This window comes from Xylaria bambusicola, assembly GCF_022495145.1.
Source record: "Xylaria bambusicola strain CBS 139988 unplaced genomic scaffold F5B22scaffold_15, whole genome shotgun sequence".
NCBI lineage: Eukaryota > Fungi > Ascomycota > Sordariomycetes > Xylariales > Xylariaceae > Xylaria > Xylaria bambusicola.
In genome coordinates this window covers 276713-295470 of record NW_025953568.1, presented here as the reverse complement: position 1 = coordinate 295470, position 18758 = coordinate 276713, and the positions used below count along the sequence as shown (strand labels likewise).

Genomic DNA, 18758 nt, shown 5'->3' with positions numbered 1-18758 from the left:
GCTATAATGCTACGATGCCAATATTCAATGCCAAAAAAAAAAAAGACAAAAGGCTCTCAGAAACTCCAAAACCCCTTTCAACTCCCCGGCCTAATAGAAAAGAGGCCCAGTCAGGGCAGATGGTGGTATAGACAAGATTCAAAAATGACAATGATTTTTGCCAGCCAACTAACTCCTGTTCCTCTTACAGCCCCTCGTCTTCTCTTGCCATAATGCTGCCTTTTCCTGTGCCGATAATGCATCTTCACACGTGTCAACGTTTCTTCTATGATTGGCTACTATTTCCCATCCTTGGCATGATCCGGGCATCAGTGAGGATAGGCTGGACCCCAATGAATGCAGAGGCGTAGACATCCAATATAGTATTTTCGCAGCCCAGGCGTCAAGAATGGCTCATAAATTTAACATAAGCCGATCACCAAGGCTAATTTTTCCAACATTCAAATGCAAGCTTCGGGTGTCGCATCCAGTAGCCTGTTTGGGCATTTAAGGTTCTGATGACTCAGAAGATTGAGTTCATTTTAGTGACCACCAACACTGTCCACAACCCTCGAAGCGCTATCGTCTTTCTTTCCACCCACTGAACCTGCGCTCGTATAATTGGGATTCCAAGATGACATGATATTGCCGACTCCAGAGGTTCGCTTCCTGGCGCGGATAGTGCTGTCTCTTTCGCCATCTTCGTCCATCTTAAACACAAACTCCCCATCTTCCTCGCCGATAGGTGTCGTATATCGTGCACTGGAACTGATGGAACCACTGCTAACATGTCGCTCACCATTGCGCCCCCCGGGTCTCGGGATATGTGAGTGTGGATGCAATAAGGGCGATTCTCCCCCGCTTCCATTGCCATCAATTCGGGTACGTTGCAGTTGATCGCTGAGTCCCTCAAGACTACCGGATCGACTGGCGACACGGGACCTCATCACGTCAGCGCTCAAGCTGGACTGTCGTAGAGGACTTCCAATATGCCCGAAAGCCCCAGCACTCGCTCCTATAGCGTGCTTTTTAGCCTCTTGTTCTTCGTGTTGGCGCTGGAACAGAGGACCCCATCGACTTGGGCTTGATGCGAGCGGACTACCGAACTTGGAGGTCGGCTCTGCATTGGGCGTTCCAGTTCCACTGAGACCGATGATACTGGGCGACGAGCCATTGCCTCTGTGGCCATTCATGTCATCGTCGGCGGCACGGGAGCCGCGACGAGCTTTCTCAGCAGGTGTCAAAAGCTCCTTCAGATTGTCGGGCACGTAATCTTCCTCCGAGAAGGGGAACTCGGACTCCCAATCCCGATCAATTGCACCAGAAATTACGCGAGGGGCGCTGCTACTGAGCACTTTAGTCCTAGCATAGCGACTCGAGTGCATCGGTCTCCGACCAAAGTATTCATCAGAAGGCTGCGTTGGTGGCGAAGAACCAGTAACGGTAGAAGAAAGGCGATCATTACTACCAAAGGCAGAGTGATGCAACAGCTTGAGAGCTTCGGATGTACGGGCGTCCTTAGCTGCATTTAGTGATGGAGAGGGCGAGTCGAGGCCAAACTGGGAAGGCACAGAGGACGGCCAAGGACCGGCGGGGAACCTGGCTGCGTTTGAGATACCGTTCGAGTCGAATGAGGCTGGCAAGGGCGCATCAAGCACGGATAGACCTCCAACTGGTGACAGGCCCAAACCCAGCCGGGTGGGCTCTTCGTCTCGAGGCGAGCCATAACCAGAGCTTGTGTGAGAGTATGTTGTATCAATCACGGGGACGTTTTCGAAACTCGGGCGACGATCGAGGGTTTGGAAGGAATCCCCAGGCGGGATTGCATAGCCATAAGGACTGTAGGGAGCAGCGGCATCGGCACGCATGAAGGAGTTGGTAAGAGCGCTGTTGGAATTGTTATAGGCGGTAGGATTGATACGATTGCCTAGATGAAGAGGCTGTCCAATGGAGATACCATTCTTGCTGTAATTGATGCGTCGGCCGTCGGCAAGAACATGGACATTGGCACATTTCGGACCGAATTTGCAGTTGCCCTATATTTTGTTCCACTTGCGTCAGCATGGTGAACACCATTGTTTCAGCCGAGCTCGGCCGCTAGCCTCGGCCTCTACTTTGTTGTACGACTTGAAGCGAGAAGCGCAACCGACAAAACGCAGCGATGGCGAGGTACAATGAACAAACAGGGACAAGGGTAGGGCAGGCGCAGATGCAGACGCAAGAAGCAAAGACAGCGCTAGCGTCGGAGCCTAAGGTAGAGGCGAACAAGCGCCAAAGGAATTATAGAAGAGGATAGAGGAATGTGCGGCTGCTACGAGCGAGTTTCGGGATCGCATACCTTGGCAAAGTATTTGCAGACGGTTTCTGAGGCAGCACCAAGATCATGGCTGAAGGGACAAGCCGAGCCAGCCTGACAGGCGCCTTGACGGAAGAATTTGCAAGGGACGTGGGAGGTGTCTATAATTGAAGGCCGGCGACGATTAGTATTTGACCAGATGGAGGACGTAGGCCGTGGGATTACGACTGAGTGCTGGAACGTACTCGGTGGGCTGCGCGGGCCGTCGAAGCGGCCATGGGCTGGCCCAGGAGCGGGAGCAGCTGCTGTGGGAGGAGCACCGCCTTGCGAGGGAATATTGAGGCTGCCCGACCTCATATGGCGATAGTCACCCATTGTAGCGGCAGGCGGACTGCTCGGAGAGACTGCGCGGTCGAACCGCAGCGGCGACGAGGGGGACAGCGGGTGGGATTTCGGGTGTTGCGACGAAGGGCGTTGGGGCGACAAGTGGGAGGAGTGAACGTGGAGGTGAGGATCGAGGTAGCGGCGGCGGCGGCGGCGGTGGTGGTGAAGAAGGAGGGTCGACGAAGGAGGGGCCGTCGGCGCTGCTGTCGAGAGCATTGGCTGGGCTGGTGGTGGCTCGCGCCCACTATAATCCCCTGCCTGGAGACGGGGTTTCGGGTGGCCGATTATTGCACTATCGCCTATCGCAGCTACCTAGCTGAGCAATGTATGTATGTACCTACAGTATGTAGGCAGGTACTGTAGGTACTGTACCTCGATGCCCAGGGGTCTGTCAGGGAGTAGGTATGTAGGTACCTACCTAAAGGTACATACAGGTAGGGAGGTTCCGCCGTTACTCGTTACCTCTGCAGGTGCTGCACTGTGATGTTACCTTGCGCTGACAAAGAGATGCAGGTAGATAAAGTAGGTACTTGTAGCTCGGTACCTAGAGGTAGTAGTAGGTAGGTAATCGCGGTAGGTAACAACAGCCCTCCAGCCCTCCAGGCGCCAAGGGTAGCGGGGAAGGCAAGTATCTTAAGAGGGGTAGGACACTGGAGTGTACTTGAGGCCCTGGCTGCTAGGGTACCTTATGTAGGTAGGTACCTAGGTGTCTTGATACTTAGGTCTCTAGGTATCTGGTAACCCTCTGCTCCCCCGCATTGGTAGGCCAGTTACAGCGGCAAGGTCCTTCTGCACCACTGCACAGTACTACAACGCTAGGTACTTAGTAGGTACCTTTCAGTAGGCGGTATGGCATGTAAGTCTCGCCAGTGGAAGCTATGCGGGCACTCGACTCGAGACTGGCGGTGCGGTGATCTCGTCAGGTAGCAAGTTGGCTATTATTCGTCAAAAATACATTGGCATCTCGAGTATCTGACAGCAACATCGACCAGATATATAGAGTGGTGACAGCTTACACCGCGTCCCCGTCTATTGTTAGTCTACTTACATCCGTAGACTTTCCCTGTGGTCAAGTTCCGCGAGAGTGGCACGTAATCGGAGAGCCGCTCCTGTTCCGCTGAACAGTGGGAGAGCAAGTAATGGCAATAGCTGATCAGATGTTCAACTGCTGGCTGGCTCCCAAGACAGCTATCTTATTTCCAATGACAAACTGCCACAAGCTTAAGAGTAGAGTTAAACAGGGGAGACGAAAGTTAAATAAAGATAAAGTTGACAAGGTATGGAGGAGTGACTAAATGCATATGGCGGATATCGTGCCCTTTTGTCATAAATGGCCGGGTGGATAACACATGTGGCGGATCAAGGATATCAAAGGATTCCCAGGTTAGACTCGACCAGGGGCAAATCGGGGTAATGTACGTCTCTGCAGGTTTTCAATGTAGTGGGAGGGAAGGGAAAGAGACTAACGATGACGGAGAGGACGGGGACGGAAACGCGAGTGCGTATCTTTTCGCCCGTGAACAGGATACAACTCACGCGCGTCAACTACATACATGCTAGCAAAACTGGAGGGGCGCAGAGGTCACTTTTGCACTTGCACGATGTGGCCTATACGAGCCGGTTGCTTGGTTTAAGACTAAGACGCGCAACAAGACGGGCCGAGTACATCGAGGATGCCAGAAGTGGAAACTGATCGGACATGTTGGTGTGGGAGGGTGAGTTGGGAAGGGTTGTCGATGATGGAAAGTGACATGTTTCCTAACACGACACATCTAACGAGAGGGTGAAGAGGGTGAAGGATCCGTGGAGTGTGAAGGCAAAGACAGAGGCAGTGTCTTCCGCGAGTTGTTTGTCTCCATCCCCAAAGAGCCTTCAAATTGGCATACACTACCTGGGTAGGTGGGCAGCCTGTTTTAAGTTCTATTCGCCTGACTTCACCGAGATGCCTCAACGAGTATCCCGCAACAGTGTCACTACCTCTTCTTACGCGTAACACTGACCTGTATACGCCAGCTGAAGAGGCTGTGTTAGTAGACACAAATACCAAGACGAATTCGATGTGTATGGCTAGGTAGGCGTGCATACATCGAGAAGTCTCATTGCACTGTGCCTATATTCCTAATATGTATGCAATGCGATGTTGATGCAGATGGTGTAGGTCTGGCATTCTTCATCTTCCGTGTCAGATTTACCTGAAGTCCTGGAACGTTGCATGAGACTGGCACTACGTAGATAAAAGCCCTACTTGAGGTTCTGCTTCAAGATCCAAGCACATATCTGTCATTGGCCACTTCTTGATTTCTCTGCCTCGTCGAACAGTATGCATGCTCTGCTCATGGTGTGGCTAGGATCAGTGGAATCAAGCTAGGAGTTACATGTATGTAGCTTGGCTGTCTGTATGAAGTCCTGGCCGCCCGGAATAAGCGCCTTCAGTGCAGATTTTGCACGCCAGAACACCTCATAGTAGTAGTAGAAGACAACAACACAACTCGATCGCCTGCCCTAACGGGATAGATGATTGTTGGTGCATTCGGGATTTTATCATGTTTGAACAGCTGACCCCGGCAACAGCATCACAACTACCAACTTGCTGTGTGGGCTTCCGGTCATATGCATGTGGGCCGATGGCACTCTTGCATGCCATGTAACCCTGAAGATGGCGTCGATCGTTAGAGCATCTTGTATGCACTTAGTAGAGCGCACTAGCATCGCCGTGCATCAACTGCTTGGATGCTGGGGTGCCTGGATGCTTGGATACTGCTTGGATATCCCGCCACCCTCTTTATTTTTACAAAGTCCGCGCGCCCGCCGCGGCGGACCGTTAATCGCACTCGTTCCTGTCCATCCTCCATCATGTAGGTAGATATTCGCAATCCGTTGCGGCCACAATTGCCTTTAGGCAGAGATGTCTTCCAGCCCCTCCTTCGTACATACACTATGGACGCGGGAGGAACACCGAGAACAAATGCCTTTTGAGATGACTCAAGCCATCCGAGGCAGCCCAATCCTCATGAGATCCTCCTCGCGGACGGATGCGATCCACGCGGCGGGGCCCCATTCACACACTGGAATCGTCGCATAGTAGGTAATCTAACGCTGGGTCCCGCTCCATTGTGACATGAAGGTGCCTTGGCTGCACCCGGGTCGGTACTTGGGCATGGTGAGCCCTTCGGTGAGAGGTTTGCTCGATCCGCAAAATCAAATACTTGCTACCTAAACGAATGGGAACTTCAACCGAAACCCCCCCAAACGCCCTACCGAAAGGGCTACCAGTACAGTACATTCTAGGCAGCCGGCTATACAGGGATAGCAACTACTGCCTTTCTTGACTGAGCATCTAGAACTCCTCGTACCTAGTGGGAGGTCTTTAGCATGAAATAGTAGCATCGACTAATAAATCTATATGCTAGACCAGGTAGGTACTTGTATACTCAGTATGTACTATCTTTCGATTCATCGTCGCACCAGATATCCCGTCTTCCGCTTACAGGTTATACTAGTGTAGGCCACTTTCGGCATACATACTTGTATGTATATGCACCTACAGCAGGCCGGCTTTTAGGATCTGGGTTAGGTGATCCATCTGCCTAAGACAGGGCGAACCCGACGATCACCGGTTCACGATCGAGCTTAGCTCGTAGCATCCAATTGGATCAGCGCGATCTATTTCGAGCAATCTGTCTCCGGGGAGGAGAGTTTGGACGCTCAACTCTGAATGGTTGAAGGGAGGATAGCACCGTACTACATGACCAGCCAATGGATAAGAGAAGGATAGGTGTAGTTGGACGGAAAGAGAAATAAGTTTGAAATGTGGGGGAAGGGGGGGGAAGGGGGGCGCGGCAGATGAACCTGCATCGTGAAATAAATGCCATCGTAGATTTGTCGATGGCGATAGTTGTAAGTATGGTGTCTACAATACGAGAAACGATAGTCGCACTTCTACCCAACTAGAATAGGTATGAATAGGTATCACCGCAAGACCCAAGCAAGACTCGGTCGACTTCGGAGCCGACGAGGGACCCCATAACATCCAAGACCTTGGGCATGTGTTGGGAGTAGCACCGGTAGGGTGACTGCAAGTATACCCTACTCGCTCTTTGTAGCCGTGGAGTGTGATATCTGACGAGTCCAGAATACCACATCTCAAGAACTGCACACACTAGTTTTAGCCGGATGCAACGGTAACAAGCACTCGGGAAATACCACCTAGGCTATGTTAACATCTTGCGCCAGGATAGAATGACGTTGCTGAATGCAAGGCAGATTCAAAATTCGACACAACAAACGCCCAAAGCTTCACAATAGCACAAATAGTAGATATCCCAAACTCGAATCGTCTACTGAATAGGTAGGTAGATCCCTACGTAACCCAGGCATAAGTATACCTACAAATATACCAAGTAAGTAAATCAGTAATCGAGCAAACTAGCAGAAGTCGGGATACATTAAGCTCGTGTTACCCCCACGGACTGGATCATGGGGACGGGTTGAACAGCTGAGCTCATCCCTGCGTGATAGGTACCTAGTCTGTGATGCACTTGGACGGAACGAGCAATGGCAAGCTGAGGTAAGCGCTTCATTCGATCGTGAAGAAGCTACATATATTTGATATTGAGGCAATCGACATGGAGGATACTTAGAGTAAGTACCTACCCAGGTCAGCGGGTGCCGCTCTCGGCTTGCCGTTGTATCGGTTGCGTTAGGACGCTATCTGACGCAGATAAGAGTGGTCTGATGAACGGTATCCCTACCTAGGTACCTATTGCCCCGTGGGTGTTCTCAGATAGCCGCCGGAGTGAAGCTTGGCCAACCCGCCGCAACCGAAGCAGCCAAAATTCCGTGAGTGGCGATTCAAGGCAGGCAGCGTGGTGGGACAGGCAGGTTGATGTGGGCGTAGACGGTGGAGGAACTTGTGCGCTAAACCCCAGCGCAGCTAACCCATCTCGCCCATCTCTTCTCAGTTGAAGAGAGGCTCGAGAGGCTCGAGAGGGGGCACAGCAGAAAATCAAGATATATTTGAGGGTGTCGTGGCAAATGTGTCGCCACAGGCATGGGCGGTATACTATGTATAGAAAGGATGAATCCCTCCTGAACAGTTATGCCATACTTATGTACCTGTGTGCTTACATCGCAGATGGTTGCTTCAATACCTACCTACGAGTAGTAAAAGTTCTGGCGTTCTTGATTAGGCACATTCTCATAGGTATACTACTTCGTAAGTGCATTCATTATTCTTATCTACTACCGAAGGCACAAACTTGAAGTTGATGCATGCGGGGAATACTGAAGGAAGGGCCCATATAATTTGGTTAGATGTATTATCAAGTGGGCTAACGAGGATGGCTCCAAATGGACACCGGTACATGACTTGTTTTCCCAAGTTGAACACTGATGAAGCTATCTACATGTTTTCACCATGATGATATGATGATATGATGTACCTACCTACATACATCGTAGTAAGTAAGTAAGGCACATTCTCATTCGCAAAAAAGGTAGGGCTGTCATGGCGGCCCTGAAGGTGCAACTGTAGGCGCCTCTACATGTACTGAAATGCCAAATGCCCAGTTTTCACGCCAATCCATTGCTTCTCCACTCCTCACCTTGATCCACACCACACTTCATGCTGGTATCCCTTGCTGTTGCTACGAGAAACACTCATTCCTTCTTCCAGCCAGCCTGCGGTCCCCATCGTACTCATGATCGCCCTGTCACCAGACTCGGCCTAGAGGTGGCTTGTGAGATAGAGCGAGAATGACGCGACAATGGCGGGAGATGTGCCCGCAGGGGTCGTCAAGCCGTCTCCAATGTCGCTGTTGACCCCCGTTCTCCTCGTGTCGGCTACCTGCATTCTCCAGAGTCGATCGTCCTCGAGTGCCGGTAATGGCATGGGTTATGTATCAAACGACACAAAAATGCCCTGTCTACCCAAGCATCTACCCGTGAGGACTGCTTTCATCGCGCCCCAGCCGAGAACACCTCCCTGTTCAGTACATAGGGTAGGCGTATGAGTTTGCCTCTCTTCTTCCCCTTTCATCGAGAGTGAGGTACACAATGGTCCCATGTTGATGGATTTATTGCTTCTCGTTAATGACTAGTGTCTATTTTATGCAAAAATTTGACCGTTCTTAGATGCAACCCGTTTGAACCGTTACCGAGAGCATCCGGCAGCCCCATACAAAATCCACGGATCACTTCGCAGAGCAGAACAGGTGGTTGCTCAGCTTAAAATCAGACCAGACTTGAGTGCTTCCTAATAAGCCCCGAGCGAGAATCGTCTATCTAACTCGATTGGTCTTCGGTCTAGGTGTCAACCGTAGGGAGCAGGGCTCTCCCCACGCTATGGGCGTGCATCAATAGATGTTGATGGTTGTAACACTCCGCCGCCGCCTTGCTAGTTGTCTCTCCACTCATATCTCGCCGAAATGGTCGCCTTGCAGCTTTATTCATGTCTTCTGATCTAATCAGCCTATCCAAGACACTGAGAGGCCAATCACATCTCCACTATTCAGCACCCAGGGGAATCAAAAATGGCTCCGGGCTAGCTTCCCACAGTTGACTGATCCAAGCAGTCGATCTTCAGAACCAATATTCTACGTGCGTTCCGTGTGATCATGAAGCGAGCTCCGCTGTCTCAGACTCTAGGGACGCAGCGCGTTGTATCGTAAACCAGCTCGACAAAACAACGGCAGGTACTCAACATATAATTTGCTTGGTGGGTGCTGACATCCCCATATCCCTGGATTCATGATATACAAAATCAAAACAACTAAATGCTCGATCGTCACCCCGTCTCGTCCATATCCCCACCGGTACTTCCTGGCTTAACCCGCAGGTCCTAGTCTAGACAATGACTATGCATGCAACCATGAGCGGTGCAATTGACACTCGCCTTTAAGAAAGGGCAACGCTCCAGATCATCTATATTGATATAAGACTATCGCCATAAGCCGCATGCCGCAGCAGGTTCGCCTATACCAAAGTTTCCTATCTCATAATCTCATACTCATGTAATTACTCCTTCCACGTGCCGTATCATCGCCATCGGGAAAGGTGTCGCCATCTGACCAAAATTAAGAACGGCAGAATGACTCACAACCAGCGGTTAGGGTGATATACAAGCTTCTCAGCCAAGTCCAGGTGGCAGGTCTGAAGATGCCATTCTTCTGACAATTCCATAGCATTGGATTCACTATACTGGCCACCGTAACACTACCATCACCAAGGAATCGGCATGTAGGTTTCTCATCTAACCATCCTAGCTTTAATCGCTAGTATATCTCATGACTACTGCTCCCTATGCTTAGATCGATAGCCTATCGAGCTATCAGATACATCCTTGTCTGGCACACCCACTTCAAGCCACCCTCGCACTTTACCGCGTAAGTGCCTCAGCCCTTTCTCAGTAGTCTAGCATTAACATTCGTTAATCTACACTTTCTGTCAAGCCAGACATCATCTACACCTGCACTTCACCATGATCTGGGTGGCTTATGTAGACCCATGCCACTATGCTGCCGTACCCCACAGCATGGGCTTCATGCATGCCAGCATCCACAGCACGCCACTTTCGAGCCCTAGTGTATACGTACGACCCGCAGTCTTGCTGCATCGTAAATATGCTCTCGCATGATTTGAGACTTGACTCTACAAGAGTACTGGTCTTTATCAATGCGTTTCCCAGCAGTAAAGTAAACTGTGGATTCGGTGACAACCATAGCGCATAGATTCGCAGGGAATCGACTAATTTAAAATGCAATAGCTGTAGACTTATACATATCGCTTGCGGGCGTGACCACCTTGATTTGCTGAAGCGCTACAACCCTGGAAACCAACCCTTAAGCCCCTTAAACGTGGGCGTCGTGAGTAAACCCGACAAGATCCAAGCTATTGTATGACATCATTGATTTTTGATTGACACCTTGTGTTTTAAAAGAGCTGGTTCTGAAAAATCGGTCATAAGGTAGCTGGCTATTGACTGCCTGCCTCCCTACACCCCACCGAGCTATTACACAAGTAGTCACTAATACCGGGCAGGTGTTAATACTCGTGAAACTTGGCTCCGACGCTTGTCTGCTTCTTTCGAACTCCCATCAGGGAAACATACGTCTTGTGTACTTGATACTAAACACAGTTGGCTAAACTCGGGCTTTTTACACAGTTAAAGACTGTGGTTTCTTGCTTGATCTTGGAGAACTTCATTTACGACAAAGCAAGGACGCAGATTCTCTTGTGTAGTAGCTTGTAGCAATTAAGACTACCACACTAGCATTTAGAGGGGTGTTCCCTAGGAAGTAATACTTTACATCTTCAAAGTGCATATCAATGTGGGTGAGAGAAACGTGCTTAGAAAGACTGGAAAATAAATAACCCATGAAAGTAAGTGTATGTACTACGCGTTGTCGTCGCACACATGATAGAGCCCCACCCTCACGTTCGCGGCCGGGGGCCATGTGATCTTCCCGGGTACGGAAGGGTGGGAGGGGTGGGACGCGGTTCGGTTGGGGGGAAAAGGATGCGAAAGAAAAATGGAGGGGGGAGGCAAAGGAGCGGTGCAAATGGGAAAGGGAGACGAGAAAAAAAAGAGGGTTGGACATCCCGGATCCGTCGGTAACACCCGGCGCGTTGATTGGGAATGTTTTGTTGCCTATCCACCCATCCACACCCCCATCGTTGCAAAGTACCTGACCTACCCACCTACATAACGGTATGTATGTATCTATGTATGTATCTATGTATGTATCTATGTATGTATCTATGTATGTATCTATGTATGTATCTATGTATGTATCTATGTATGTATCTACACCATCCATCTGTGCAGATACGGTATATGGTGGTTGCCATTATACCTGATCCGACCTGGCTTGATCTGAACATGGGGGAACCGATTCCCGTTTGTGGCGCCTTGGGGTTTGAGGACTCTGGATGCGTGAGTCATGGGTGTGGCGGAGTGCTACCTGCCTACGTACCTACGTGCCTGTCTACCTACCTAGTTAACCTACCTACCTTTTGCTTCGTATCTGTCGTATCGCACTGATGGCGAATGAATCGATGTTCGGGTTTTGATAAAACCGGCGCTGGATTGAAAGGGGGGGAGTGTGGCGGTTCCATTGGCCGTTGGAGGCTTGCTCCTTCTTCGGTGTGGTTCCGGGAAATGGCGTTCTCTCTCTTATGGTGGTGAGGTGACGTCGCTTGGCAGAATTAATGCGCCGAAAGGGGTGTTGGAGGCTCGTACAAGACCTTCATGTGGATTGTATCGTAGCCCTGGGTGTTTTCTTTTCTGCGTGCGGTGTCCTTGTGGCGCCTCGCTGTGATGGATAATTACCTCCTCATCTATATCCTCGAGTGCGGTACACCTACCGCTCTCCCCTGACGTCCCAGGTATTTCTTGATCCTACCTTGTGATGAGGCCATTATTCGTCTTTGACATGTTGCTCGCAGTGTAGAGGGAGGTTTCCCTTTATTCATCCCCTAGCCCTCTCCTTACACAGTCTGGCCATCGGCTAAGGCGATAAGTGACATCCCCTATTGCTTGAGTATATCAGGTACCATTGTTATATAGATAGCCTCACCTCTTTTCAATCTTTTGATGAGATATAGCAGATGGATGCAACCTAGTAATCTAACTCTGCGACTGACAGCCCCAACATTCTCCGTGATAATCGCGGTAGATATGAGTCTGTAGAGAGCCATGTGGCATCATGTCTGAGACCAGGGGGCTCAGCGCATCCTCTCTGGATCACTATTGGATTTGACGAGTTAACACTGGCGTTCTGATAGCAGAAGACAGCTGAAATTAGTACTTGCTCCTAGCGCCCATGCGGTATAATAATTATAGCTAGACCTCAAGGTCTAGCATCCTGGGATTCTCGAAAAGGATTTAAGCTGAAATTTCACCATCTGAGACCGATCTGATAGAGGTTGTTTGAACTATGACAGCTACTCCGTTTGTGGATGCCCCTATCTAGTATGTCTCACATTAGCTCGTTTCTATTCTGTGCCAGGACTATCATCTTCATCATCCATCCGGCCTGCGATGCTAGACAGTCTGGTGATCACATCAAAGATACCTTGTGATCAGAAGACGAGCGGGCGCTCATCCGCGCACCTCACATCTAGTACAATGTAATATGTGGAGGTGTGTGGACTGGGAGAGGAATGGTGGGATGTTATTTCCCCTTCAACATAGTCAGCGTCTTACCATAGGAGTTCAAGGTGCGCGTGCATGGTGATCATGACTTGTAGCTGACCTCTGAACACGTAAGATATGGAACCTCGCTCTTCCAGGGAACTGTATTGCAATAGGTATCTTCCATTTCGAGCAGCCTACGTGATGAAAAGGATTAGTCGCCAGCTGTGATGCTTTACATGACTCACAATCTCCTAGCCAGGTAATTTTCTAAGATAGCGTGGTTTTGGGACGTTCTCCAATTTTCGCTGCAGTTAAATCACTTCACAGCGAGAGTGAAGAGAAGTTCTGCAAGTTGTAATAGGTATCTCGTCAGCATCTACTACATGATTATCTAGTCCTTTTTCTAACTAGATGCCGGGACGTACTTAACGCGTAACTGTTTCCTTGTTCGATATCTTAATAAGTTTATATCATGCAGAGATTTAAAAAGCAGTGAACTATACAGAGAGAGTGTCCAATAAATTCGGCTTTTACATGTTTGACTGTATTGATAGATACTCTTGAAGTGAAACTGAACAGAATCTCCCTTGCGGCTACTCTGCCCCTTTAAATAGCAACCACCACTCTAGATTCATGGACCCGACTTAATTGACGTGGTCTGTAGGTATACCAATTCGTCGCGTAAGTGTCGTCTTTGCTTCCACTAGATCAATTCCAGCTAAAGCGAAGAAAATAAATTCAACTGAAAGCATCAGGAACAGCAGATGAAAGATGAACGAAAGAGAGAGGGAAGGTAAGACTAAAAAATAGAGACAGTTTTTCACTTTAAGTTCGTTACAACTTTCCCCGGTGGCTTCCTGGCACAATATCATATGCTAACAGAAGACAACACAGGAGCCATTTGGAACCTGAAGGAGCTGGCTAACTCTTCAGGAGCAACTAAATATTACAATGCAACCTCGTCAGGTTTATCTGGAATTAGATCAGGCTGATACTATTGTCTCTATTGCCAACTATCTCTTCTGGTCCTGATGAATTTCAATCCGGGAAGTCTAGAATCCTGGGTCGCAGTTAATATTGACATCCACTTGCGTCGGACACATTCTTCGGAGAAGATGAATATGCGTTTCCAAATAAATTTATGCGAATAGATCTACAATTCCCATTATAAGGGTCCTTGAACTAAAAGTTAGTTTTATAGGTCAAGACACATATGTAGGCAGATATTAAATTGATGCAGCATGATCCTCACCTAGTACATGCGACCTGATCAACCTTCGACCTCCGTCAATCAACATGCCAAGTAACTACTTGCGCATATAGTCGTCGCATTATTAGTAATAACTGAAGATGTGTCTTCAAATTTTCGACACTTCGGCGCTTCCCATTGTGTAGACAGACCTCTTAGAAGCGATAGGTCGTAAGTGAGTTGCCAAGGAGCATGATGTAGATGCGATGAAGCCGGATCGTATCCACTTAACATCTGCGGCTACCGTGTTCCGTAAGACAGGATAATGGAGAGCGGGAGGAGTTGCAGGAAAAGAAAGGGTATTGGGTGCGGAGAACGAGTAGATCTAGTCGCACTACATCCGGGATCGCTGCCTGTCTTAAAGCTTGGTCGTACAACTAACTGTAGGATTGAGTTCGTCCCCGCACTTCACATGCGCACTTCCGGTGATGATGACTTAGGTGGTCAAAAGTATAATCTCAGTTATTATTCCATTGGATTTCTTTGCTTCACGCATCGATTCCGTTAGAGTTCCCCTATTCCAATACTAAAGTCTTGAGAGAACGTGTTGTGACCGACAATATGGCCCCTCAGCCGAGACTAGAAGGCAAGGTGGCTATCGTCACAGGCGGAGCTTCGGGGTTCGGCAAGGGGATTGCAACTAAGTTCGTCGAGGAGGGTGCCCAAGTCCTCATTGCAGACCTCGCCGAAGAAGCTGGTAGAAGTGCGGCAAAGGAGTTAGGATGCGCGTCCACCGTCGCAGATGTGACCAAGCGCGAGGATTGGGAGCGATTACTGAAAGAGGCCGTTGACAAGTTCGGCAAACTCGACATTGTCATCAACAATGCAGGTGCTGCTTACAACAACAAAGCCACTGAAGACGTCACGGAGAAAGACTTCGACCTTGTCATGACCGTCAACGTCAAATCTGTGTACCTGTCTACGAGTGTGATCGTACCTTATTTCGTGGAAAAGAAGATCGCAGGGTGCTTCGTCCAGATTGCGTCCACAGCAGGAGGTGAGTGGCGAACGTCTGTGCTAGTTAACTTGCCGTGCGTTTAGATGGCATGAAGTCCTTGCTCGCCCACTCTCTTCCACTTGAAAGTAAACCGTTCTACAAGAAGGAGGAACTAATATTCTGATCAATAGTGCGACCCCGCCCACGGCTCACTTGGTATAATGCATCTAAAGCAGCCGTGATCAATGCTACAAAGGTAGGTGTGCTAGATTTAGCAAGATATCATGGCTTCTACTAAATCTTCCATTTCCAGGGCATGGCTGTTGAGTATGCTCCGCATTCGATCCGGTTCAACTCAGTATCCCCTGTCATTGGAAGTACTGGTATGACACATCTCTTTATAGGCAAGCCGGACACCCCTGAGAATCGTAAAGCCTTTGAGTCTGTCGTACCGCTCGGCCGAGGCTCTACTCCAGCTGATGTTGCCAACGCATGTTGCTATCTTGCTAGCAACGAGGCAGAATTTATCACTGGTATTAACCTTGAGGTATGCGGTGGTCGCTGTGTGTAGGCGTGTTGGATTGGTATCATCGACGGCACGAGCCAGGTTAACTTGGTCATATCTGCAACCTGACGGGATAATATGTTTGAATGTCAAATATTATGAGCTTATGGGATTGCTAGGTACCTTAATACTGACTCGGCTTTCATCCAAATGGGATATAATTAAATGCTGGGCTAAGGCCAGCAATACCAAGACAGTCAGAGAACCTTAACATTCATTTTATATAACGTAAAATATACCACCCTTCAAGGGCAATAATAACGCATTGTATTGAACAGAAGGTTCGCAGTTTGATGTACCTGACAACGTGCCATGTTATACTCTGTCGCCTCGCGGCGTTGCTCTGCTCTAAGTTGAAAAATCGCATAATAGCTACCCCTCTAGAGTCGTTGCCACACTTTTCTCTCTCTTCAAAATACTTTAAACTTTGTCTTAGAAACTCCCAGTTGAGCCCTTGCTCTTTCTGTATCCTCTAAGGCTATGTAGTAGTCTAGACATCCGCAACTTCAATTTGCTAAGCTTCGTGTTCATGGCGCTAGTAGTCGAACGTGACGATGTGCCTATAATATCCGTTGGCCGACCTGTAGAAATTGCTTATATGTCAATTTTCAGCCTAATGCAGCGCAATTGCCCCCATACTGTTGCTTGGGGCGGTGGATAACGTACGTATGTTTCCTGCACCGCCAATCCCATAGCCGCGAAACTGTCTATCGTCCTCTACAGTATAGCCATCGTCGTGGTCGTATTCTTCGATGTTGCCACCGTCATACGAGGTTTTTCGTCTCTTTTGAATGACACGTACATATTTGCAATGCACATCTGTACGGGTGATCGAAGTGCCGTTTTTCACCTGCCTGGACTTTGTTACCGATACTGTCTGTACGACCGCCAGTCGACCTTGAATACGCACGCGGCGAGCGCGCTGTCGGCGGGGTAGAGGTCGGCTTGCCTCTCGGTGTAGGTTAATAAGAGGAACCGTCTCGTCGTTTGTGGCACCTGTTCTACTGTAACCGTGGCCGGAGACGAGATTAGACAGTCCATTCAGTCGTGGAGACGACGACACGAACCGCCGGGGACGCATCATGATAGCGTCGTAGGCGAGTTACGGAGGTATGTGGATAAGTTTGTGGTAACATGAGTGATGTTCCGTGAGACGCTGAATTGATGTAGTTATGATGACTCTAGAAACATGTACGATCGAGGCTACGTTTGTCCAAGTAGCTAGTCCATGTTTCACGCAGATTTACGAGAGAAAAAGAAACACTTTGACGAAGAAAGGGGCAAGGAAGCACAGACACCATGCATGCACTGTGAGTCGGTCGAACCCCGTCGACGCCTTGCAAGCTAATAGCTCGTGATGAGATACAAATGATTCCAGTACCATAGAACCGTGAGTTTGAGGCGTCGCTGGCTGTTGTCGATCCTTGCAGAGCGTAGCAATCATGGCGTTTAATATCCAGTTAGTCTAACGGTTAGCTTTCAGCTAGACAACGATAACACTGTGAAAACACACGGTCGGTACCGGTAGTTGAAGGTAGATGATTACGTCGTACCGGTGGGTAGGACTATATGGGGTTTCATCGCTTTTCTCATGATTGTCCGGTAACTGGCTACCACGGTCCCTCCATCTAGAGATACTTCCTGATACGGGGACGCCTCGCTGAATATTTCCTTCTCATTGGCCATGCCGAATACTACACGAACACGTAGATTGCTTGCGACTCCTGTGAACATGTTATATGCGATTGGTCATTGTCGCCGGTAGTAGTTGTGACCAAGGTTGGGTAAGGGAGTGAGTGGGTGGACTGTCGGCTATGCTTCCTTACATGAGGGGCTAAGGTGTAGGTCGGACTTTGCGACCCTAATAAAAGGGCACCCGCGAGCTATATCTTGTGTCACCATCGTCTTCAGACGGTGCGCTGTCCAATATGACTATCTGTCGGGATATGGTTTCTTCACTGCGATTACGGCGCCCCTTCATTGATGCCATTCGACATCTCGTCACACAAATGCACTGAGCCATTCAAGATACGACACGCAACATTGCAGTTGATATTGGTCGGTAATATATATGTGATGTTTGTGTGACAATTCTTATCACTTGACCCTTTAGCTTTTCACAGCGTGAGCAGGCGAATGAGGCTATGAGTTGGCTGACCACCGGCAGCAGCGCCGAGAAAACGGAGGCTTTCGCCCCCAAATCTATGCGCTCTCCGACCGGATCAGAACCCGATTCTCATCAACTATCCTCGATGTCAAGGTGACAACTCGGAGCCGTCTTTCGCAGCGGCTAAACCTTAACTAAATGCAACAACACATAATGTTAGTTAGACACGCATCAATGCGTACACGTCATGCTGCAATAGGCACACTAGGGTGTATTGTAGAGATGTCAGCTTCATGACGATAGCATGGTAACATACGCCAGCCGTTGAGCGGCGGCGGTTGTAAACTCCGTCGGAGAACTGCAATATATTAAAACAAAACGTCGATCTTTCCAAGTGCCAGATCACGGAATGGCATCCGATCTCTTATTCCCCATCTGGTCGGAGAAGCGGAGACAGCTGAGAACGAAATAAATTCACTGGAACGGGAATAGCTTAGTCCGATCTTACTAGGTTGGTATTTCCAACCATATTTCTAAAGCCAAAGAAAAGACCCATTTCGCTTTCCGTCTCCCATCAAGGTCCATTCGGGCTTCCCGTTTTGACTCGAATTGCATCACTACCTAACTTTAATTAGATGTATTACACATATTTACACAAGAATGTCGACTGTGGCGGCGCCCCAGGCCTACTCCCCTACGAGTTATAGATATTCCCGGTTGCCATAGGTCGTTACTCTGGTCGTTACATGTATAACTCTTTCAGCCCCGGCTTATATCCGCTCCACCACTCGGGTCTCATTACGACCCTCGGCATCACCACACCGAAAACCAAAATACTTCTATCATCTACTGTAGTGTTGTGTAATAGAAGATTGGTAATACGCAGACACCGGATCAGGTAGATATACACATATGGATACATAATCTTCGGTTGCTGCGTTATCACCGATGACAACTGCGTATGTCCGTATCATTACGATATGTAATATCCCCGGGACTCACGGCTAGCCCCCGGGTCTCCAACGCGGTGGCGGCAATCCGTATCCGTAAATGCAAGAATTGAAGCTCCCGAAATCGGGTCTAGGATTCACCATGTTGTACATAAA

At 49.1% G+C, this 18758-nt stretch overlaps 3 protein-coding genes across 3 annotated transcripts; 1 reads left to right on the top strand and 2 right to left on the bottom strand.

The window, feature by feature from the left end:
• Nucleotides 1-521: 521 nt before the first annotated feature.
• On the bottom strand, nt 522-2650 carry F5B22DRAFT_635644 (uncharacterized protein; the record flags this gene model as incomplete). Its single annotated transcript, XM_047977174.1, has 3 exons — nt 522-2015; nt 2318-2436; nt 2521-2650. 3 exons carry the CDS (start codon nt 2648-2650, stop codon nt 522-524), a joined length of 1743 nt encoding a protein of 580 aa, XP_047831860.1.
• An 11697-nt stretch (nt 2651-14347) lies between these two features.
• On the top strand, nt 14348-15695 carry F5B22DRAFT_97633 (3-oxoacyl-reductase). The gene is made up of 3 exons (XM_047980752.1): nt 14348-15040; nt 15172-15236; nt 15294-15695. The coding sequence occupies exons 1-3, from the start codon at nt 14605-14607 to the stop codon at nt 15549-15551; spliced, it is 759 nt and encodes a 252-aa protein (XP_047831859.1). The 5' UTR covers nt 14348-14604; the 3' UTR covers nt 15552-15695.
• Nucleotides 15696-15866: 171 nt separating this feature from the next.
• F5B22DRAFT_97612 (uncharacterized protein) lies at nt 15867-16708 on the bottom strand. The gene is made up of 2 exons (XM_047980751.1): nt 16212-16708; nt 15867-16126 (listed from the first exon to the last, which is right to left on the bottom strand). Exons 1-2 carry the CDS (start codon nt 16627-16629, stop codon nt 15978-15980), a joined length of 567 nt encoding a protein of 188 aa, XP_047831858.1. The 5' UTR covers nt 16630-16708; the 3' UTR covers nt 15867-15977.
• Nucleotides 16709-18758: the final 2050 nt, after the last annotated feature.